This window comes from Poecilia latipinna, unplaced genomic scaffold (assembly GCF_001443285.1).
Source record: "Poecilia latipinna isolate Pla-1442-1.1 unplaced genomic scaffold, P_latipinna-1.0 Scaffold1308, whole genome shotgun sequence".
NCBI classification, from domain to species: Eukaryota; Metazoa; Chordata; class Actinopteri; order Cyprinodontiformes; family Poeciliidae; genus Poecilia; species Poecilia latipinna.
In genome coordinates, this window is record NW_015113924.1 from 23,512 (window position 1) to 47,085 (window position 23,574).

The 23,574-nt window shown below is 38.6% G+C and overlaps 2 protein-coding genes across 3 annotated transcripts; one reads left to right on the forward strand and one right to left on the reverse strand.

Moving 5' to 3' along the window:
- The first annotated feature begins 832 nt into the window (after positions 1–832).
- Positions 833–6,274, forward strand: nrros (negative regulator of reactive oxygen species). Its single transcript, XM_015055309.1, has 3 exons — positions 833–1,205; positions 2,466–2,580; positions 3,825–6,274. Exons 2-3 carry the CDS (start codon positions 2,479–2,481, stop codon positions 5,778–5,780), a joined length of 2,058 nt encoding a protein of 685 aa, XP_014910795.1. The 5' UTR covers positions 833–1,205; positions 2,466–2,478; the 3' UTR covers positions 5,781–6,274.
- Positions 6,275–13,960: 7,686 nt separating this feature from the next.
- sh3glb1a (SH3-domain GRB2-like endophilin B1a) lies at positions 13,961–23,531 on the reverse strand. Of its 2 annotated transcripts, XM_015055308.1 has the most exons (10): positions 23,329–23,531; positions 22,821–22,962; positions 22,026–22,154; positions 20,010–20,143; positions 19,667–19,759; positions 16,817–16,906; positions 16,590–16,690; positions 16,120–16,351; positions 14,999–15,126; positions 13,961–14,966 (listed from the first exon to the last, which is right to left on the reverse strand). In XM_015055308.1, the coding sequence occupies exons 1-9, from the start codon at positions 23,389–23,391 to the stop codon at positions 15,019–15,021; spliced, it is 1,092 nt and encodes a 363-aa protein (XP_014910794.1). In that variant the 5' UTR covers positions 23,392–23,531; the 3' UTR covers positions 13,961–14,966; positions 14,999–15,018. The 2 variants fall into 2 exon arrangements, with proteins under 2 accessions (XP_014910794.1, XP_014910793.1); XM_015055307.1 differs by having other exon boundaries at positions 13,961–15,126.
- Positions 23,532–23,574: the final 43 nt, after the last annotated feature.

Here is a 23,574-nt window from a genome sequence, read left to right on the forward strand (position 1 = left end):
CCTGTCGGAGCTGTTTTTGATGGTAATTCGTGACAGGCCGTGACGCCACACCGAACCACAATTTCAGAAGACTTCCATGTCATCTGATGGACTCAAGTTTTCCTAAACCACCAGAAGGTTTTGCTTCCATTATTTCTCGCGAGACAAGTTTGCCCTTGTGCAAAAAAAATAAATAAATAAGTTGGCGGCACGTTTTTGTCAGTGCCCATTCTAAGTTGTCTCTTAGTCGTCTCACAAAGAGCAGCTGAGTCAATATGCACATTCTGTAATGCACATGCCACCTAATTTTAAACCAGTCAGAACCGAGAGCCTGAGATATCCTGTACGAAAACAGGAAGGAATTACTAACAAATGAACTCTCCAAGGACAGAAACGGCACTTCCTGATTCCCAATTCCCTATTCTTTTGCACCCATTAGATTTGAAAGCAGCAACCCTGCAGGAGCTTAACCAACTTTAATCGAGTTGGTTAAGCTCCTGCCGATTTTCAACAAGAAGACCGGAACAGTTTGTGGAACTTTGTGGTTGCTGAAAGTAGCCATTTTGTAGATTTATTAGCAGCTGTGTAGAGCATTAATGACACCCCACCTGCAACAAAACTGTCAGTTTTGCTGCATTTCCTGGTCCCAGAACCACTTTAGTAACTTTATGCAGATGTGCCTCAGCTTCTGCGAGAGGCCGAAAAGCAGGCAGGAAGGGTGTGTGTGTGTTGAGTGGTTTCCTTTCTAGTAGCTTGACTGATCAGAATGAGCGGAGGGTGTGAAGGGTGTGTTCTCGTTGGGTTTTTGCGGTGGCACTTATGCTGCTGGTACTAGTCGTCTCTCTTGTCACAACACAACTTGTGTGTGATGTTGCAAAGAGCAAAAAGGAAGAAAAAAAAAATGAACACGCACACGGTCCTGCTCGTTAGCTGTTGAGCCTGCGCTCGCCTTCCTGTGGCTCGGGTCTTGAGAACCTCAGTGTGTTTGCAACTTGTCCATGTGACTCGGTTTCCGTTGCCTGCCTGCTTCCGTGAAGAGTACCAAAAAAAAAAAAAAAAAAAAAAAAAAAAAAAAGGGGCACTAGCGCTTCAGTAAGAGAGGAGCGCTGCAGCTGAAAGTCACACACACACGAGACGAGAGCTCTGTCTACAGCAGCAAGTCACTCAGCGATATGGTCAGGGGATCAACCGTCAGTGGCTTGGGAAATCCGCATCTAACCACCAGTGTAAGTAAATGCACTAAGCTCCGTTCAACCACTGCAGTATGCTAACAAACACGGCTAAATAAGCAGATGCTGAATGTTTTACAACCTTTAATCAAGATATGGGAATAACATGCTCTGAAAAACAGACATTGCTCGCACTTCTTATGCAAGTCGGTTAAAGCCTCTTAAGCGTCAACTCTGGGATGGATTTTTAGTTCACAATAATAGAAGGAATTTATATGCAAGGTTGCATGATTTCAAATTGTACTGTACGGCATTTTTTTTTTTTTTTATCCGACCAGAGATTTTTATCTCGAGCGGGTTGTGTGTGTTATCTTTTAAGCAAGTTTGTTCTCAGAACAGTAGTCATGTGCGACAAAGTGCACAGCAAGCAAGCGGCGCGCAGCGGTGGAGTCGCTGTGAATCCTGAAGATTGCCGATAAACCCGGCAACAAAAGTATAGCAAAAAAAAAAAAAGTTGATATTATATGATTTGTTGTCGACATGGCATTTCCATGTAATAATAATAATAATAATAATAAGTCAGTATTAAAAGTGCATCGACTAACAATGCGTGCCGGCAAAAGGGGAACACAAAACCTCCCTATTTCAAACGCATGACAGCGGTTTGAGAAGAAATTTGGGAAATTTTGACCAAAGCTTCCGTTCTCATGAAAAAAAAAAAAGCCACTTTCTGCTCCCTGATATAGGATCTAAATTCAAAAATTCTAAATCTGTGAAATACGTTAGACTGTCGTGAGCATGTAGATTAATGGAAAGAAGTTACATGCAGCGTACATCTCAGTTTTTAGGATTTCTAACCACTGGGAAAAATAAAAATAAATTATGGACCAGATATTTTAGGCATGCACTTTTAGTGCCAACAGTTCAGCGTAGTGCGACAGTTAAGGATTTGGGAAATTATTAAAATGGGAAAACACAACCTTACGTAATTCATATAATAGAAAATGCATTTCTTCACTTGCAGTATGACCATTTTTTTTTCTTATTTTGAGTCAGAAACTGAAATCTAGCTTTGGCAATTGCGAAAAAAGAGCCTTACTTTTAAATCAGCTTAACAAGCAACTATTTCATTATTTTTGCTTTCATTTCTTCTTCTCCTTGAGTAAGTGCAAGGTTAAAAAAGCTACCATTGAGTAATTTCAGCTATCTTTCATGGCACAAAATATATATATTTTTTTGGTAAACAGAAATGACACTATTGAGAAGTGACAACTTTTTTGTTTTTTTTTGTCTTCTTTCTTTTTCTTTTTTTAACAGTGAGAATGATAAAATGCCAGACCAAGGTCTTATTCCCGTCCTATTTTGCTTGTTGGCCATGTGGAGAATCCTGACACCCGTCTCAAGCCATCCACAATACAGTCCCTGCAAGCTGGTAAGATGCATCACTTTCATTTAGATTAACAATAGAAAAAGTGTGAAATATACAAAGACAAAAATAAAGAACACGGGAAGGAGCTGCGTCCAAAAGGCGCTGGCTCTGCAAAACATTATTTTACTTCCTTAGGATTATTTATGAACTTACTTAAAAAAACAAACAACAAATTAAAGTTATTCCTAGCTATTGAGAATATGTAAAATCTATAAAGTAATACATACATGCGCATAAAAATACAAAAAAAAAACTAATTAAGAAAAGAGCAAAAAGTGATTGTTAGAAAAGGTAATAAAATACTACTGCACAAATACAAACAATTATTTAGACCAGAAATATGACACCATAAAATACTGCTGAGGAAATCTGTAAATTCATGACAGATTTCCCAATACAACCAGACTAAGTAAACATTATAAAATATTTGCATCAAAAACTGATTAAAACTGAGTAAAATATATTAAAAATAGTTTTTTGAGTTATTGCCTGTGTTCACTCATTTGTTGCTATTTTTTTATTTTACGCTCAACACACAGGGCAGAAAGCTGTAAATTACTATCACTACTTACCTAACATATCAACCTATTTTACATACCGACCCTAGATAAGGCCGGCACATGGTTTGCAGAACGTTTTTGACTGAGTGATAAGAGGAATGTTGAGATTTTTTTTATTTTTTTGTATTAGCCTCAGTCATTTGAAATTTTTGAACCAATCGCAAAATAGTTCTCATGCACATGAAAAAACCCGTTCTGCTCAGATGATGTGCTGAGAACAAACTGCAGATCTCCTGAAAAGAGAGAAAACGAAAGGTTGGCTTTGTAAAAGTGGGCTTTCGTTGTTAGTAGGACGAGGTCCAATCAGCAATCTAAAACTATAATCTAGCAGGAATTTATATATATATATATATAAAGCGTGCTAATATAGCAGTAGTAATGCCGACATAGCGTCCTACCATGTGGATGATTATATCAATGTGATGTGCTGTTGAAAGTAAACTAAAAATCTAACTAAAAGAGCTTTGACATTTTGACATGATGATCTTTTACCCCGCACTTAACCCGATGCTACAGTCCACAACGCTGGTCTTTACTTATGTGGAAATATTTATTTTTCTAAAGTTTTGGTCGTCACTTCAAATAAAACCAGATTTTTATTACTTTTTGGAACGATGAATTCATCCTCCTTCATGACTAACAACACAATGCAAAAACTGAAACCTGCGTCCTTTTGTTTCTATACAGGTACAAAAAGCAGCGCTGTGCAACAATGGCAGCCTCTCATCTGTACCAGAAAGACTGTCCGGGAACTTAGAGGAACTTCAGCTCAACTACAATCAAATTAAAACACTACATAACGTCTCTTTTCTTCGCTACCCATCACTAATCACCATAACTTTAGCTTGCAATGGTCTGGAGAAAGTACAATCAAATGTTTTTCGAGATTCACAGTTGTTAGAGAACCTTAACCTCGCAAATAACAATATAAACATTGGCTTTGAGGAAACCAGCCTTGCATTAAGAACGCTACCTAGTCTGAGATTTCTAGATCTTTCTGAGAATAAGCTTACCGATGAAATGGCTTCCACTCTACTTCAAAACTTATCATCCCTGGAGTACCTCAATCTTTCTGGAAACCTCTTGCAGAGATTGGATGAGACCTCGTTCAGGGATCTTCATAACCTCAAAGACCTTGATCTCCAAAGAAACATAATGTTTGAAATTGACAGCGCCTTTGGGAGCAACCCAAAGCTTCAGAGGCTCAACTTGGCCTTCAACTATCTGCCTTGTCTGACTGACTTCCACATGACTCAGTTGGTCGTCCTCAATGCCAGCTACAACTTCATCGAGTGGTTTATCTCAAGGCAGGATCTCAACGACACTTTCCAGCTGGAGACGCTTGATCTGTCAAATAACAGGCTCTTCTTTTTTCCTTTCTTGCCCACACGCAGTAAATTGCAGAACCTTTATCTCTCGCACAACATTCTCAGGTTCTATGAGCATTTAGCAGACAATCGCACACTCCAGAACGCAACCACGAGTGTTGAGTTCTATAACCTAAAAAAGCACATAAAAAATGTGACTGCTCAGTTGTGGGGTGATGACCTTCATGGTGATGTTTCTTCTCTGGACACTTTAGATTTGAGAAGAAACCGAGTGGATTATTTCCCCGATGGATTTATTCAGAAAATGCCCACCCTGTCAAGACTCTGGATGGCCACGAACTGCCTGGAAACACTCAATTTCTCAACAGAACAGTTCTCCAGCAACTTGTACGAACTGGATATTAGCAACAACAAACTGAGCCAGGTTTCGGCGAATGATGGGTCGCTTAGCATGCTAGGCAATCTGACTTACGTCAACCTGAGTCGGAACAATCTGAAGGAGCTACCTTTTGGATTATTTTCTTCATTGCCAAGAATCCACTCTGTGGACTTGAGCTATAACAACATTGGCATTTGCCTACCCGATGAAAGAAAGATCAACACCAGAAGCATTACAGAATGCTTGCAGTGGAACAACATTGACTCCCTTAGGCAGCTTCACCTTAGAGGTTGCAACCTTGAAGCTGTCCCAAACTCTGCATTCACAGGGTTGTCGCTAACCCACCTAGAACTGTCTGACAATCCTAGGATTGATGTCCAAGATTCATTACAATGTTTAAGCAGGACGTTGCAACATCTGGGCTTAGGAAACACTCAAACACGAGACATTGACTTGTCCCACTTTCAAAGTCTGAAGTCACTTAATCTATCTAGGAACTCTCTTTACCATATTCCCAAATCACTTTATGACATTGACCTGAAAGTCCTGGACGTGAGGGACAACAAACTGTCCACCATCCCTTTTGGTGAAGCTCATACACTAGCCTCAAAACTTCAAACTATTTTCCTCAGTGGAAATGCATTCAACTGCTGCCAAACAGAGTGGTTTAAGATATTTGAAAGTTCAAAGACAATTAATATGGTTGCAGTGTCAGATATTGAATGCCAAGATATCCTACAAACGACGCACAGAGTGCAGGACTCAGAAAGATTTTATTGTTTAGAGGCAGGGGAGTCAATCCTCTGGTACATTCTGCTTCTTTTGCCCATTTGTCTTTTTCTGACCGGAATCTCTATTGTTACGTTCCTCACCTACAAGCCCAAACTCCTACAAACATCGATCAAAAAGAAGTATTTGAAGCCCACGTCCTACTGATACTTTATAAACACCAAATGTGAATGCATTTTGTACATTGTCTAGATGTTGAAAATAAAATAAAATGCACTTCAAAAGCTATCCACAGTGATAACCGCATCAACAAAGGTGAATTTAACTGTGTCCTATTGCCTTGTATTGCTCCTTGAACTGTGGTTAAAAACCAGCCCGAGTCCTAATACCGTCATGTAAAACTGTGGCTGTGTTTTTGTGGGTCTCGGTTTGTCAGTATGTGGGTGTGTGTGTGTGAAGATATGCAGAAGTAGAGTGATGCAAGCTGTAGCTATAAGCAGCAGAGGAAACATGAAATTTCCTGTTTTGCTAAGATGTGCAGCAACTGCCCAGTTCTGTATCACAGAGAGGAGGGGTTTGGGGCTTTCTTCCCATCAGTGAGACGAAGACGCTTCATCGACATGCGATTCCAGCGCGCTGGTGCGTGCGAGGAGTCACTCTGGGTCACCTCGGCTCAGTCTTTTCAATAAAACGTGCTGCACGATCTGTGTCGACGCAATGTTTTATTCACAAATCGATGAAAATACGACCATCTGTGGCTGTGAAACAACAGCTCAACATTATGCTGCACAGAATAAAGCAGCGGGGCATTCACACTCCTGTGCGTGCGATTTGTGTCGCTGTGTAGTAGCGGGGAGGCTGGTAGATAAGTGTGCAGTTGTATAAAGTGCCGGAGTCAAACCAGAAGGTAACCAAAATACCACTGTGGTGATACTCAGGGTCATGGTGGTTGGAACATAAAAAGAGAAACCAGAGTGAAGCATTCTCCGCGTCTCAAAAACTTCATTAGTTTTGACACTGCTTTTGCCTTACGCATTATGAGTCAGTAAAAAATCAAAACGTGATTTCAGCTTTTATCTTGCTTTAAAACGTGTTGAAAAGGAGAAAATATATATATATATATATGCGCGAGTGAAAACTGGGTCAAAATCAGGTGATGCAATATTGTCAACAGAGGGCAGAAGCTGATAAGAGTGAGAAATAAACTCATGGCTTGAGGTCTTTGGTTCAGGTGTCGGTCGTGTATGGAAACAGTGTGGCCCTGCACAGATGATCATCATATTGATGTCTTAAGAAGAGTGTAAGGTGACCTTGAAACTGAAATACTACAACACATAGAGGTTTTGGATCTGAGAAAAGTGAAAATGTTAGGTGGCAAGTAGTCAATGCGCAGAGGTAACGAGTTGATTCTGGTTGAACGAAATGGCAAAACAACGACAATCAGAGTCATTCAAGGAAATTCCTTCGCTGCTTCTTTAGATTGTGGAAAAGGAGTCATTCCATTTGATTACTCAACTACGGAAAACAACTTTATTAAAAAAATTAAACGAGCAATAAACACTGCACTGAACACGAGTTACTGATTTCATAATCTATATTGAGGATACGACATGCACAGGAAGTAATGCACACAGGACATCAGGCTGGAAATACATATCTATGTTGAGTTTTTTTCTATTAAATAGCCCATCTGTGGTTATGTGGAACAAACTAAGATGGATTACCAAATATACACCACAAATATATGCGTGGCTGACTGTAAATGGCATTTGCGTGCATACTTCTTTGCATGTGTGCCGCAACAGTTTTTCACAGATGAATGCAAATATGTTTAGTGAAGTGAAATTGGGTGTGAAATGGATGAATTATATGTTTCCAGGCAGCAATTTTGCATGTATGAGCCTCAAACTTTCAAATGTACCAAGTGGACATGTCATATCAGAAGAAGCCAGACTTACACAAATACCAGCCACAGGGATCGGAACAGCTTTGGATGGTCAATCTGCGGATGAAGAACCACTGAGGATGTCCGGGCGTTTTTAGAAACAGGATGTTACAGGAAGAGTGGTGGGGTGCAATGAAAATAGTATTACGGAGAATGGACAGTCCTGTTGCACATACCATTGTCTAAACCTTCTGACTTAGGCTTCTTTTTAACAGGCAGCTTTGTTTGTTGTTTTGCTAAGGATCAGATTTGTTGGTCTAGTCACAACCAGCCAACCAATATGTGTTGCTGTGGTAGCAATGAACATCTCAGCTCTGCACTGCAGCTGTGTCTGAAATGAAACCAGCCTCCACAGTGAGCAGGTCATCTCACTATGTCTGCCCACATTATCTTCTGTATCCATTTGTGTCACTACCTGATGTGACTTCTTGCTAATATCAAAAATTCCCTCTGCTCTGTCACATATATATCTGCGCTCGCAGTCACACATACGCATGAATGGTGGTTATAAAAGCCATATTTACTTACAAATATCTACCTGGATGTGATGTGAACTCTCACCGAGGCAAAACGATTTCTTTGCTGGTTTAGATTGTGATGTCTGATTTGATTAACCATGATAGGTTGAATAAATTCCTTTAGCAAAAGTTCAACTTCTTGTGGGTAGAAAGTTTAAAGTTTAAATCTCATCTGTGACATTTTTATACAGTTTGCATATTCTTCTCCATAGGCTCTGAGGCATAGCTACTCCAGATTCCTCTCGCAGTCTAAAGAGACACTCCTTAGGCTGGAATTGGCGTGGTCATTGCCTTCCTATGCAGCTCCGTTCGATTGTCATCGCTCCTCAGTGTTCTGTATGGTATTCCTCCAGATTAAATTCAACCGGACCAATCAGCAAATACGATGATACTGGTTTTCTGTGCTGGATTAGAATTGGAGTCTGACTAATACAGGGTTGTAGTGCAGCTATGGCGACAAAGGAAGAAAACAAAGCCATTCAGTCCATGTTGGCAACGCTTCCAAATACTGAGCAAGAGAAATGTATAAAGTATTTTATGGTTGGTAAAGATCCATGGCCCTTCTTACGACATGCAAATTTAGGTAAGTTTCAATCAGCTGCCACATTGCATATGCCACGGACAAACATTAGCCCTTCGGTAAAATCGCTTAAAATCGAGAGGTTAGAGTCCTTGTCAAATGGCGTTTTGACTAAAGTCCAAAGGGTTGGAGTCCCAGTTGACGGCGTCTCAACTAAAGTTCTACAGCCTTTTATTTCTCTTTCTCACTGTTTATGTTTTAATGATGTTTTTTAAATCTCTTTCTCTTTCTCACTGTTTATGTTTTAATGATGTTTTTTTAAATCTCTTTCTCTTTCTTACTGTTTATTACATGCTGTTTTTATTTTAATTATGTAAAGCACTTTGAAATGCCTTGCTGCTGAAATGTGCTACACAAATAAAATTTGATTGATTGATTGATTGATTGATTGATTATAGCAACCAATCGTTTTTCCAATAGTCGAGGGAACAGACTCTCTGTAGGGAGCACAGCATCGAGCAAGAGCCTGGTTTTTACTGACTTTTTGCTGTTCACACGTTTGGATCTAATGAACAACGTATTCAGTTGGTCTAATTCACCTGTTATACATAATTTTCCCACTCAAATGTTGTTCTGCTTACATTCTACTCATATTAAAGCTGGAAACATAATGTTTATTGTTGGGCAAAATTAAATCTTGGTGGCTATTAACTGCCCATACAGCAACTTCCTGAGAAAAACATGGTCAAGTAGCAAAAAAAACAAAAAACAAAAAACTATGTGGCTCATTAGCGATCACACAACTTAATGGCTAATGGGGATTTTAAATTGTTTATTTTCTAACTTCATGTAGAGACTAACTCTACTGTCCTGCTAATACCAACTCATACACACATGTAAACAAGTAACGATTTGTTTTCATGCGTTGCTTTTATGTCTGGTGACCCTACAGTAAAGGGTTGCTAGCTGTCACTGTTATCTGTTTTTAGATGGTATAACACTGTTGTAGAATGATACTCACGCTGTTTCACTATTTCTCACTCCCTTATTTCACTTTGAACAATCTCACTCTAAGTAAAAGCTGCGCCCGAATCAACAGTGAATGGCGTTTTTCCCACACTGCTATTTACAACTGGTCATTCTGAACACAGCTGCACGTAGACAATACTCTGAGGTATTCTGTAGATGACTAACTTCCTCATAGAGAGCAAATGAAGAAATGCACCTTAACAGTGACAGTTGTTTTTTTTTAAGTAAACCACAAAGCATTGATTTCTAAGTGTATTCACTTATTTTCATAATAAAAGTATGATTAACCAAAGTTCTAGTTGTTCATTAAAAAAGAAAAAGTGTAACATTCCACTATTTTAATACTGACTTCATTCACGCCGGTGCCCAGAGCCAACCCCCCACTCAAAGCTCGACTCTTTTCCAACATTTATTTTTCTAAAAGGGTTTTTTTTTTTTTTTGTCAGACTAGTGGCCTTTATTTGCAGAATTTCATCAAGAAGTAGGCAGAAAGAGAAAGAGGGAAGACATTCAGTTCATAGAACTGTAGATATCTGATAGTTTGTGGCACTAATAGCCCACATATATGGAAGCCTGCTCTACTTCTACGCCACTGCTAATATGTTATTGGAGGTTGAAGTTCCCATACTAAAGATAGATTTTAATTCATCTTAATATTTAATTAGCCAGTCAATGAAACAGCTCAGGCAGGCTGTAGTTTGGGTGAGAATTTTCTTAGGTAAAGGCTAATATTAGCATGCTAATAATTGTGTTAGCACAGATATACTGTTGCTTGGTATGGTCAGCTTATCGTGGATAAACATAAATTCTGAGATTTAATCATTATGAAAATCAGGTTAGCTATGTCGTACTTGCAAGTGGAAAGTAGCATGGAGCTCACGCATTACCAGGTGCTATTAGCTAAAAAATAAAGCACAAAGCCGCCTTTTCCACATAACAAGCTAGCACCAACACTAGATGAGAGCCAAACTAACAGAAGTGCTAACAAAAATTCACTACTGAAGCTATCGCTGCTTTCATGAACAAGGCAGCCATATTGTATTTTGAGATTTTTTTTAAAATATGAGTTAGAAATTAAACTTTTGGGGATGGCTGGTCTCTTTCTCCCACCGGGAACTTTAAAAATCCTTAAGATCGAGTGTGCAGATGACAATATTTCTGTCATGCAATGCTCTCTATTGAGCAGCTTGTGAGACCATGAGCAACATTTGCTACAATTCCTGCCTTCCTTCAAAAATCAGGAGTTCCAAACACATTTTCTCCCAAATCGCAGGGTGGTATGAATTGTAGTGCCGAGATACTATCCTAAAACGAATATCCATCTAATCAAGAGAGTACTAAAGATGTCAGCGGATCAAGTGTACTCTGTTTGTGTTCTGTATTATACAAGTCCTTTTAGATAAGCCTACGTATGTTTGACTGAGTCAAGGGTTAGACCCACTCGTATCTGCAGAATGAGCTAAATTAGGGATACTGAGCATCAGAGGAGCAAGGAATGTTAGTAATGCAACCCATTACTCTCCATTTTTGGGCAGGGTGGTAGACTAAATGGTTACTGAGGCCAAATCATCTAGCAACTATGTAGCTCAATACTTAAAAAGAAAATGAGCCGTATTCAGTGACATTTTTTTCTTGGTGTCCTAGTACTTTCAGTTTCCTGCGCAAAACATCTTAAATAAGCAGATGCTTATCATTGTGCTTCTGTTTATCACTCTGTTTCCACTGTTAACTTTCTTGCAGAATGTTTTTTCAGTAGTTTCAACTTGTCACCAGATAGGGAGTTGATCGCACATGAACGAGTCTATTATTTATTTATCTTTGGTATCTGCATCCTCTGTTACTGTGACTTGAAAGCCTTCCTCAAGCAGGCTGCAGACACATCGCTGAAATAGCATATCTGAAGAGTTGTGGCAGCCATCAAAATATGAAAGAAAATAAGGACTGCTGAAAGAGGAAGTGCTTTTTCTCAGGCATGCTACCGCTCATCTGATTATCTGTGCGAGCTGGCTGCATTTTACCTCTCCACGAGGGACAAAAACTGTGAAAACGCTCATTTTGGGAGCATGAAATGATAACAGTAAGCGATGTGGTCCGGTATGGACTAATAATAGCGTGAAGGTATTTACACTCTCAGTCAGCACTGTGGTGATACTTTGGTCTGACACGTTATAGTCTCAAATTAAACATAAATGAAAAACTCTTTATTTTGGCCGTAACGTCTATTTAACTTTGCAGCTATAAATACGAAATAGCAAAACTTTAAGAGCAAAGGTAACAAGAGGCTAACTCTTATGTTTCACTAATAGCTATGTTCTGGAAAATGAAAATATTGTCCCGTGTATAAAAAGATGTACAGGCAGCTTATTAGTCAACAGGCAGTTTGCAAAACTCACTTCCTCTTTACCCTTCTGCTCTCATGACAGGCCCTTCGCAGTGAACGTAGAGCTGCACCAAGATGTCACAGAAAACCAATCGCACAAAAAAAACCCCCAAAAAACACTGTGACTATTTATCAAAAATAAATAAGCAGAAACTTAAACTTGCACATGTCAAGTTCAAGAATCTATTTTGAATGTTTGCGACAATTTGATCATACAACAGGAGGCAACCAAATTAAATATAGCACAAATACAAAAAAGAAAATGGGTTTGGTCATTTATTTTTGGTTGGGTGTTTTTTTTTTTTTTTTTTTTAATTATCCAAACAGACCTCTACTACCCGATTCCGAATGTAGTCTCTGATAAAGAGTTAGAGATTAGTCCCAAAGAGTGGAGATAAAGAGACCAAGCTGTTCGTCACTAAAGGAGAAGCTCCCCAACAACACACCAAGCTGCCTCTGCCAAAGGCCGTTTGGCCGGTTTTTCCATGGTTTTGACACCTTTGTCGTATGAAAAGCAAGATCATTCAAGGGTAAATTGTAATATTCCATAAAAAAACAGATCTGCTAAAACTATCACACACTTGAATATATAAGGAGGTGCATGTTTTTTTTTTTTTAAACTTTTGATTTTCCTCTGAAATTCAGATGAGGAACCTCAAATGGAAAATGTGTGGCACAAACATCTTGTGAAGCTTTCAAAATGGCTTCCTGTCCTCCAGTGCACTGATTTATGGAATGATAAAGATGACGAACATTTCATTATAAAGGGCTTGGAGTTCAGCGACAGTGAGGCCACGGTTAACACGGCCATGAGGTAATTCTTCAACAAGCTCAGAACGCTAAAATAAAAATCTGACAAAACTTTGAGATTTAAGATTACGTATAAAAAAAAAATCAGGATAAAAGTTCAAACTAGTTTTTTAAAAACACACTAGTTGTCAATGATTGTAGTTAGAATTAAAGCGGTGTGGAAATACAGAAATGTAAAAACATCGCACAGTAGAAAAGAAAAAAAATGAAGATATTTAACTGATTTAGTTGAGGATGGCATTGTTGAATTTTTAAGCATAATACTGAACAGTTACTGTCAGATGCTTCAACCCGATGAGGCAAAGAGTTTTGGTTTTGAGATGCTGGGGTACAATATAACGTACAGATATTTATCCATATTCCTTTTCAAACATAAAACTATTATGCTGCATATTTTGATTATATACGTTATATATTTTTTTTCTGTTTCTTTTATTCTCATTTTCCAATCATGTTTGAAATAAACTACCATATGTCAGCGCTTAACAGCACCACTAAGTTCAGTTTGAAACGTACAAGAAAACATTTTGAATTAATTTATGTTAACTTGTTTTTCATGATGATTAATAAATTCCAGCCACAGGAGTTAAATGTTCCTTGTAACGTAGGAGTCAGATTCTGTATTTAGTTACCATCTAAATAGATATATATCTTTTTTGTTTTTTTGATGATTCGTCACCTAGTTGGCATTTAAAAATAGAAGCTACTTTTACACCTCTGGTGCAGGAAAACTTCTGCTCCTAATAGTTGGACACACACTTTTGTAATTGACCACACTGCGCGGCCTGGTTGTGTAGTGATGGTAATAAATGATGGCATACATTAACAATATCAAATAGTACACAAACCGCTTCCCATAGGTCTATAAATATCCACTTTTGTGTGTGAAAACACACTCATAGTTTTCAGTGGAAAAACGTTTTGATTGAAATGTCTGACTTTGTCAACTTCTGTCTTTAAAATGATTCTTCCATTCTTTTATTTATGTATTTTTTTTGGTTCATTTCACTTTTACTACGCTGGCTTTGAAAAGCAAAACAACATTCAAGCAACATTTTCACGGGCTGTGCGTTTCACAACAATATTCTTTCCTGCCCTGCCCTCTGGTGGCCTCGTCAGAAAGTACACCTGTGCAATCTGAAATTTTAATTTAACCCGCACAATAATGTTGAGATGCCTACTTTCGATGGTTCATATTTCATATTTATTTTACAATCACAGGCCACTGCATCACTTACACAAAATACAAAAGCTCGATTTTGTAATACGGCCTCAAATGCAACAATACAGCTCATATAAAAGTTGAAATGCAAACTTGGTGTCGTTCCAGATGGGTTAGTAATCTTTACTGCAAACATTTTCTTTAGTAAAACAGCAAGCTGATCAAAACCAGAGAAACAAATACCAGGTTTTCTTTCCAGAACAAGGCAGAATTTTTTATTTTTTTATTTTTTTATTTTAAGCACAGCCATGGCTGATTTCTGTCCCGCAAAACTGGTGGAAAAAAGTTTTGTGTTGAGGGGTTGAAACATTAGTAATCAATACTTAACAGACTGAGCTCAATACTGATGGAGTAGATGTGGATTGTAAAAGGCAATATTCCAACAATCCATTGGACAAGAACAGAAACGGCTATGAGCTTCATGCTAACACATCTGTGGCAAAACGCAAACAATACAGTCCAAACAAAATTGATTTTCAGGACAACCATAACAGCTACTGCCCCTCCAGATTATCGCTTATAAAATAAGAATTAAAAATATTTAGCAAAACTCTTCACTTCAAGCTGAAGTGCTCTTTTTTTCCAGTAAGGAAAGGGGGGAGGGGGGAGCATTTAAGGTCACCATCTGAGATCAATTTTGTAAACAAAATCTTTAGAAGTGTGGCACGTGTTTCAGTTCGCGTGGAACCAAACTCAAAGGCATCGAAGAAGGTTTAAGAGATTTTCTGCAAACTAATGAGGAAAAAGGTCCATCCGCTCTCCCGTCACTCAGATTTATTTATTCCTGCTAAAGTCTGCGGCATAACAGAGTCCATCTTTTCTTTTTTCTTTTTTTTTTTTTACAAAAGAAACATGAAAAAGAAAAAAAAACTGAATGAAATAGAAAGCGAGGCCTGTCCCTGCAGCGTGGTATAAATACGGAATCACAGCTGGTTGCACAGGATGTGAGAAGAGAGAGAGAGAAAGAGAGAGAGGAGAGACAGAGACAGAGAGAGAGAGAGAGAGAGAGAGGATTTGTGCTTCAGTTGAGCAACTCTAGGTAGGTGATTGGCACTTTGCCCTTCTGGTTGCCTCGCTCCCCCATCAGCCAGTCTGAATCCATGCCTGGGACACTGCTAACTGTGATCACCTGGGGGGAATAAACAGAAAGTGGAGAATTATTAACAAAAGCTTTGCAAAACTACAAAAGTAAGGTCATCAGCATGTTCTGACAGGGAAATGAAAAAAACTGACAGCGAAGAATCGGATTCACTGTCAAATCTTCTACGTTATTAAAGATTTTCCTCATGCAGTTTAATCAGGAGTTCCACAGAGAACAGTTTTTGGCCCAATACTTTTACTTCCCTTTCACCTATGTAATATTGCTGTGTCAGTGTATTGTAAGCCTGGCGGGCCAGCAGGCTTTACTTGCGCCCCCACCAGGCTAAGCACGTCTTTTGTTTATTGTAATTGTTTTTATACACCAGTAACAGTGATGGGAGATATCTGACTGAGGTCAGGTGTCCTTTTTTTAAATTTAATGGAACAAGCCAACATCATCAGTAAATAAAGTGACATGTCAGAAAAAAGATAAAAATATTGTGGACATTTTGGAAGTACAAAAAACTGACCTATTTTAATTTTATTTTCTTATGCCTGCTTCTTATAAGACCTTATTGATGGTGTTTATAATGCCTTCCAATAACAGATAATTACCTAGTGATATTGTCACATTTTCTGTCAACTTTAAACATTTTCTAACTCAAAAACACAGCAGCCTACTGAATAAATTCTCTACCATTCTTACAATCAGACTTAGCAAGTTGATGAAACCAAAGAAAGACTAATTGTCTTTGTTAGAGGTTAATTTATGGAAGAAAAATGTTTGGAATGAGGCAATGTGGAGTCACTGTTAATCAGCCACATACAAGGAGTGGCACTTCTGTAGTCCTGCAATGGGAGACCATGTGGTTTAAACAGATGGTGCATCTGTAAGTATGCAAAAAAAGGAAATGCTGTGATTCAGAGCTGACTGAAATTCTGTGGATTCTTGGAAAGAAAACTAAAAATAATCAACAATACCATGGAACTAACATTTACCGGGAATGCATAATAACGAAAACACATTTCCGTGAAGCCTCACCTCGTCGGCCAGCAGGGACAGTTCGTTGCTGCTGGCGGCGTCGTAGTCGTAAAGGACCCGCGCTTTGCGGCTGCCGTTGGAGCTCCGCAGCTCGCTGAATCCACCCGCCGCCAAGCTGCTGCTGCCTGCCGAGACGCTGGGCAGAGAGGCGGACATGGGTGCGGTGGGCACCGAGACGTTGGCCCCGCCCGACATGGACGACTGGTTGTTGTTGGAGAATGAGGACGGGAAACTGGTGGCGGCGGGAGACAGGATGAGCGAAACGTGTTCGAAAATAGAGGCTAATTGACAATGAGCACACATGCAATTTGGTCTCTTTTTAAGTCTTAACTCTTAATTCGTGCACTAAAGATACTGTCACCGAATTTGATTTATTCAGGATTAGTCACTCTTTTATTCAAATTACAGGTGTAATCTCTCAGCTCTTTGGGAGTGGACAAAACAAAAGCGAGGTGGCAGCAATGTTTCACCTGCCGAGTTGCTTTTGGAGATCCACCATGTACTGGTAACACTGTGCGTAGTACGTCGTCTGGGCCTCCACAAAGTCATTCAAGCAGCGTAGATGGTGTGCCTGATAATGTGGAAGAAAAAAAAAATCAATAATAAAAAAAAGAAACATTTCTGCTTATTTTAATCATTTTAAAATAAAAAAAAAATCACAGCAGAGAAAGACATGCACGTCTCTGAGTTTACTTACATGAGTGCTGCTGACGCCCTCTAGCAGCAGACGCGTGATCTCTGCCTGTCGGTCAAACTCACTCTGGGTCATCCTCAGCTCCTGCTCTGCCTGAGGACCAAGAAAAGTCGGCTTACTTTTCTAAGCTTACCTGTTTTTATTATTAAATATGGTTATTAAACCTTCTTTTTTTTTAATAAAAATCTCAACCACTTTATATGCTGAGCATTCACACAACATGATGAGGATGAACACAAATGCATACCACAACTTTAGGTTTTTATTTGCTAATTTCTTTTACAAAAAAAAAAGTTGGTCTTGAATATTAAACCACAACAGAATATATTCATTGTGGTTGTAACACTACAAAATTTAGGGATGGGGGGGGGGGAAACATTTTAAAAATTGGGGCTGAATGCGTCTTGGAGGAGATGCAGGAAGATTAGCAGCTGTTGACAAAACTGCCCTGGGATTTTGGTGCGTCTGTGTGTTCAAATCAAGCACGGCTCCAACATTCCACTCACCTCTGTCACTTCCTCTGCTCACATCTGCGGCATTGCGAAAAAAAACAAAACAAAAAAAAAAAACACAAACGTGACACAGTAGTTAGCGCTACAGCTGCTGCAGCCAACACAGCAACATCCTCACTCCCGTGTTTGTACGGAGGCGGAAAAAAAACCCGAAACCGCACGCCGCCTGTGGCAACGTCGGCTGTTAACATGGTTCTCATCTGTTTTCTTACGATTAAACGGTGCCGCAGAATGAGTAGGAAAAAAACCAAAAAACAAGGGCTGGTGTTAACCCACAGAAACTAATATTTACAGTAGAGGTTTTGTGTTTGCTTACTCAAACAGCGTTTCTGCAGGTTTCAACAACTCAAATTTAAGTCTTTTTAAGACCATTACGAGAGGAATTTATCGAGACTTATGGTTCCAAAGAAATGTACGAACTTCTTTCAGCCAACTGGCGATTAATTTTCACTTCGTGATAGACGCTAAAAAGTTAGCTAGCTAGTAAGGGCATGTTAGCAGCGAGTTGTAATAAAGATGTGCGAGTGTGGCCACAAGAAAAAAAACTAGATAAGGTATACTTGATTAAAAAGTCCTGCCAAGTCAAAATTTAAGACCTGTCATTAACATATTTAACCCCAACCCTTAATTTTTTTAAGCGAATTTAAGATATTTTAAGGGCTTAATTTTAAATACATGAATTTAAGACTTTTTAAGGATGCAGCCTGTCAGGTTTTACAGGCGTGTTGCAACAGGAGAAAAACTGCCTAATGTCTTTAATGGGATTGAGCTGAGACTAGTCCCTAATCAAGTTTGCAATCTTACCTTAATCAATTCACAAAGGCTTCACAATTTACCAACAGTAAATAACATCACGTGTTTTTCCTGACATGACTTGCTGTTGATGAGTCTAGCAGTCATCAAAGGCTTGCTGCCTACTGACTCCCCAGGAAAGCTACCGAGCCACAATGCAGCTCATGGTGACTGTTAAGTATCTCCCTGATTATTTGCATGAACAGTTGAGCTTTAATCACATGGAGCAAATTTTAACACTGTGAGATACGACGCGCATTTAAAGCCGTCCGCTTGTGTCTGAATCAGAATTAGAAGTAAGGAAAAACTGCTTCAAGAAAATTTGATTTTTATCATGTTTCTACGACCGGCGCACTAAGTTAGAAAAACACTCGACTTTGGTGAATGTCAAGATAACGATACGATTCATTAGTTAATTAACCAGAGTTAATGTCTTTCTGTTATTCATTCAATGCATGGAGCCCCTACGAGTAGCCTATAAAACTGAGTTAGGGGTGAAGCGATTCATCGTAATGAACACTGAAGTAATAGTCAACTAATTTACGATTATTCCATAAATCAGTTGACTTCAGCACAAGGACTCACAGAACGGCCAGTGGCTAAAGGAGCAACACATTCAGAGCAGTAATTAAGTTAAAACTGTGCAAAAAAAATATACATACATTTCACATTTAAGATAAAAAAAAAAACTGTCTGGAAATATGTTCTACCTAAAACTCCTCAAGTGCCAGAGTTTTAGCTTCAAATTCTGTAAAAAAAATAAAAAATAAAAACTCCTACTTGGCACTTTGTTTTTTTAGCGATCACTAAAGGAACTTTTAAGCTTAGTTTCATATTGAAAAAGGAATTGAATTATTTGTTTATTTGCCTTTTTAATGCATTTTTAATATTGCATAAAAAGCCTCAATGATATTTTGATTACAGAATAATCAAATGAATAAATCAATCACTAAAATAATAATTTTATTATTGTTATGATTAAAATTGTGCATCATCATCTGTCTACATCTGCTGTTTTGGACTTAGTCGAAGTTCCTAATTACTTTACCGTAACACCTCAATTTTATGCTACGTTAGTTATTGCTGTATTTTACTGGTATATACAGCCTGAATGCATAATACTTTAATAATAACCAAGTATGTACTACAGTGTCATGCAGCCCTCATATAGACACATTTAAAGCTGGTCTGTTGCAGGCATTTCAACATCTCTAATAGCTTGCAAATATCGATAAGTTGGCTTTAAAATACTTTAGAACACATTGAGGAAAAGCTCTAAAGAATGTGGAACTTCAAAATGAAGAAAAACTGAGCAATGAGCACAGAGAAAAACAAACCGTCCAGAAAAGGGGAACCTGAAACTTCCCATCGTTGCTCAGAATCAGGAATACGAGTCACAAGGACTGAGATGGACTGTGTGTCAGTCACAACTTGTGCGACTTTAGAGGCTTTCAATCCGTATCGGGATGTTTGTGTCCGTCTCCAAAACTGGTTGCAAATGGGACTTAAAAGTCGCAGAAAACTTTTTTTTTTTTAAGTTTGTACTCACCGCAGCTCTTGCGTCAGGCATCCTGGCTTTCTTTAGCCGGGTTTTGGCTGCGTCTAGATCCAAACGTTTGACCTGTAGAAGCTTTCGTTCTTTCTAAATGGGGGGGAAAAAAAAAAAAAAAAAAAAGAGAAGAAAGTAACATCATTAGTAATCCTGGATTCTAAAAACGGTGCAAAATCTCAACTAGTATAAGGGTGCGGTTGCTGTGGTCAGCTGCTTTATTTTAGATAGGGAATGATGTAAAGTTTAAAAAAAAAAAAAAAAAAACCCTGACATTTCCTTCGTGCTCGCTCTTGGACAATTTGGAAACTTTGACACGTTTGTCGTGTTTAACCCAACTCACCAGGATGGTTTTGAAGTCGCCCTCTAGAAAATTTCGAAAAGGCGTGAGGAAGTTGATGGCAGAACTCTGGATGAACTCCCGCTCGGCTCCGCCGATCTGCTTCTGCGTCTCACCGCATTTTATCAGAGCGTTTCCTGTTAGTCAGCAGCACAAGGAAGAGTTCACAAAGCGTTGCTGTCTGCCAGAGGCCTCAACATGTCTGTGCTTAAAACATCAGGAGCTGCGTTACGGGAACATTCACGCATGCAGATCCTTCCTGGTTGCCCTCTAAAAAATATATAAAAAATTGCTGCACAAATAAAATAATGTTCCAAATGAATGTTATTTTATCTATCAGTTTTAAGAAATCCAAACCGTCGCATAGAGGTGATCTGTTGAGCAGTTCTACCGTCTGACACACTGGGTATGTTATTAGCTTATTAGCAACTAAATCCAGATTTTTTTTTTCTCTCTCTTGAGGAAAAAAAATGAAAAGTTTAAAGTTAATTCAACGTAACAAGAAGAGAAAGGTTGCTAGTTGCTAGGCAACACTGACGATTTCCTAATTTACTCTCTGTATGTGCATTTCTGAAATATCCAAGTCTTAAATAAGAAAGAGGGTTAAATTCTGTTTTAGACTTTCAGGAAGTCAAACCTCATTGTAATTATTCAGACATAAAAATAGTATTGAGCTAAAATAATTAAACTATACACTCAGACAGGCAGATACAATATACGTTTTTAGGCTCAATAAGTTGGATTCCCAAAGAGAAATTAGCTGAAACAATGACAAACTATGAAATATGTTTTATTATTGTCAAAATTCCAGTTTATTTTTAACAAAATCCAACTTTCACCATTCTAATCATAACTTTAAAAAGTGTATAATTATGGAAGGAATGAAAACAATTTAACAAATTAATACCCAGAGCTGAACATTTATTATTATTATTATTATTATTATTATTATTACTAGTATGTTATTCAAAATTCATGAATGTAACAAAGTGCTGTGTTTCAGCAGAACATTGCATGTGTTAAAAAGCATTTCCCTGTCACTTTTTTATGTGCAAAGTATTTCATGTTTGTCACATTTAAAAAAAAAAAAAAGAAAATCTAAATTTTAAAATGTTTTAGAGTTGAACTCCACAACAAAATACGTCTCAGAAAGAAATCTGCATCAGTAAAATCTTGTGCACACTGCCGTAATAATCAGGACCTTCGTTCATTTTTATTTCACATTACTGTCAGTATGTCTTTTTGTTTAGCTCCTGCAACTTCACAGTATTAGCTTACTATTAATCTTTTGTATCTGAAGGTAGATTTCTCATCAGAATAACCGTCTCATGAGAAAATAAATCGTCAGGTAATATATACGGTGTTTTCTATTCTTTTTCCTCTTCCCTCCTCTGTCTACTGAGGATCGTGCTGGATTTGAAAGTCTTGGCACTCTTCAGAAATAAAAAAAAAAAAAGTAAGTAAAGGAATGGTGCGTTCTCTTTGTAGTCTTTGAAGTGCGATTGCCAGCCAGAATAACAACAGGAATGCAAACCGAAGTTGAAATTTCCGACTGGGAAAGTCAGAGTAGCACTGCTGCAGGCATAAACTATTTATTACCAATACTGACCATGTTTTATTAAACCAGTGACACAGCCTACTGTAGAAATACTGGTTAATGTCTTCTTTTAGGACTGAATTCATAAAATGTGGGGAAGGATATTGTTATTAATGCTAGCCGCACTGCCAAAACAAACCACAGATCCCACCGGAAATACATTTTCAGATCACAAGGAAAATGCAGATTAACTACTTTACGCTTTCCCACCTTCAGTCCAAGCTAATGCGCTCTAAGAAGCTTTCAGCCTTTTCACTTGTTGCATAAACAGACAGAAATTGATGTTTGGCACAAAGCTTCTGAGTCTTAAAGGATCAGAAAGTATCGGTAACTTTTCGAACAGCTTTTTATTTTGTTCTTTTTTTTTATTTTCTAGTAGAACAAACAACGTGAAAGCTCGTCGACGTCATAAACTCACTCACCATAAGCAGTCCCAGGACCAAAGTCGCTTCCGGCTTCGATCATGGAGTGGCCCAGCAAGTCGTGGTTGTTGATTCGTGCGGGGGCTTTTTTCTCCAGCTTCTCGTACACAAATTCTTCCAGTCGAACATCTAAAGAACAGAAAAAAAAAAAAAAAAACTTAACAGGATAACTCAATTACGAAGTCATAAGACATCCGTGAGGGAGCCACTTGCAAGGAGTGTTCTCATTGAGCTCACTTCGGCCTGACTCCAGTTATCTCACAACAGAAAGCTGCATTAATGTCAATCACAACAAGCAAAAACTGAAATGGTCTTCTGCTGGTTCTGATCAAATATGTTTAAGCCGTAAAAAGAACATAAGACAGTTCAGCACCGACTGTTGCACCAGACTGGAATCCCCAGATGGTCCATGTGTTTGTTGTGCCTATAGCTTCGGTTGGGCTTTAGAGATACGGCATCACTGTGTGAGCTGTGGAGGATGCACAGCTGAGCTCACACACTTCACACACAGCGAAAAAAAGACGGGCGTCAAAAAAAAAATTAATGAATAAAGGCATTGTTCTAAAGGGGCAATGTGGAGAAATGTACACATTACACTAATTATGAAGTTAGATCTGAACAAATGATAAGAGATAAATCAGTCGGCTTTTACGATTATTTTTTTTCTATGCATCACGACTACGAATCTCACCATTTCCATTTCCAGTCTATAAAATGCATCAAAATACAGCATGTACTATGATGCTTCAGATGATCAACAAGTCCATGACGAAGTAATAAAAAAAAGATACTCACTTGGATTAGGTTGTAGTAAAACCTCTGTTTGCTTCATGATCTTTTCTGTCCATTGCTTGGTGTTCTCAGCTCTGCCTAAGAGGTTCTCCAAATGGGCATCCAACTCAGTCTTCTCAGCCTGTCCAAGCTTCTCTTCTGTAAACTGTCAGCCAAATAATAAGAACAAAATGGTTACTTTCTCTCATTTATCGGTTTATCAAAAGAGAACCGAGGTGTCAAGTGGCTATCTCCCTAGCTACATTTGATAGTTTTGTTTGATGGTTTCTGAGGCCTGCGTTGGTGGTTATATGGAGCACCATGTAAAAAACGAAGACTACGCAGTTTAAAAACACTGTCTAAAAGTAACAGCTAAGTTTGGAGGGCACAGAGTCTTTCACTCAGGTGACAACATTGCACCTAGCTACATAGTAACAACAGCAGTAACGGTAACTATCTCACAGCTGAGCTAACTAGTTAGGCTAGCAGCTAGGTTAATTAGCAACAACTTCCTCCCGACAGTTTCACTTACTTGCACCGCGCGGCTCAGGAAAGTACCGGCGTCCGCGGCTAAGCGCTTAACGTTAAAATCCATGGCAGTCCAGGTGAAAGTGCTCTCCTCCTGACACAAGAACGGGCTTATCTCACGTTCAAGCTGTCATCCCAATAAAAAGTGTCATTGAAGCAACTTTTTTTCTTCTTCTTCTTCTTTTTTTTTTTTTTTTTTTTTTTTGGGTTCCCCCCCCCTTTTTGCCCCAAAAAAAAAAAGTCACTGAAA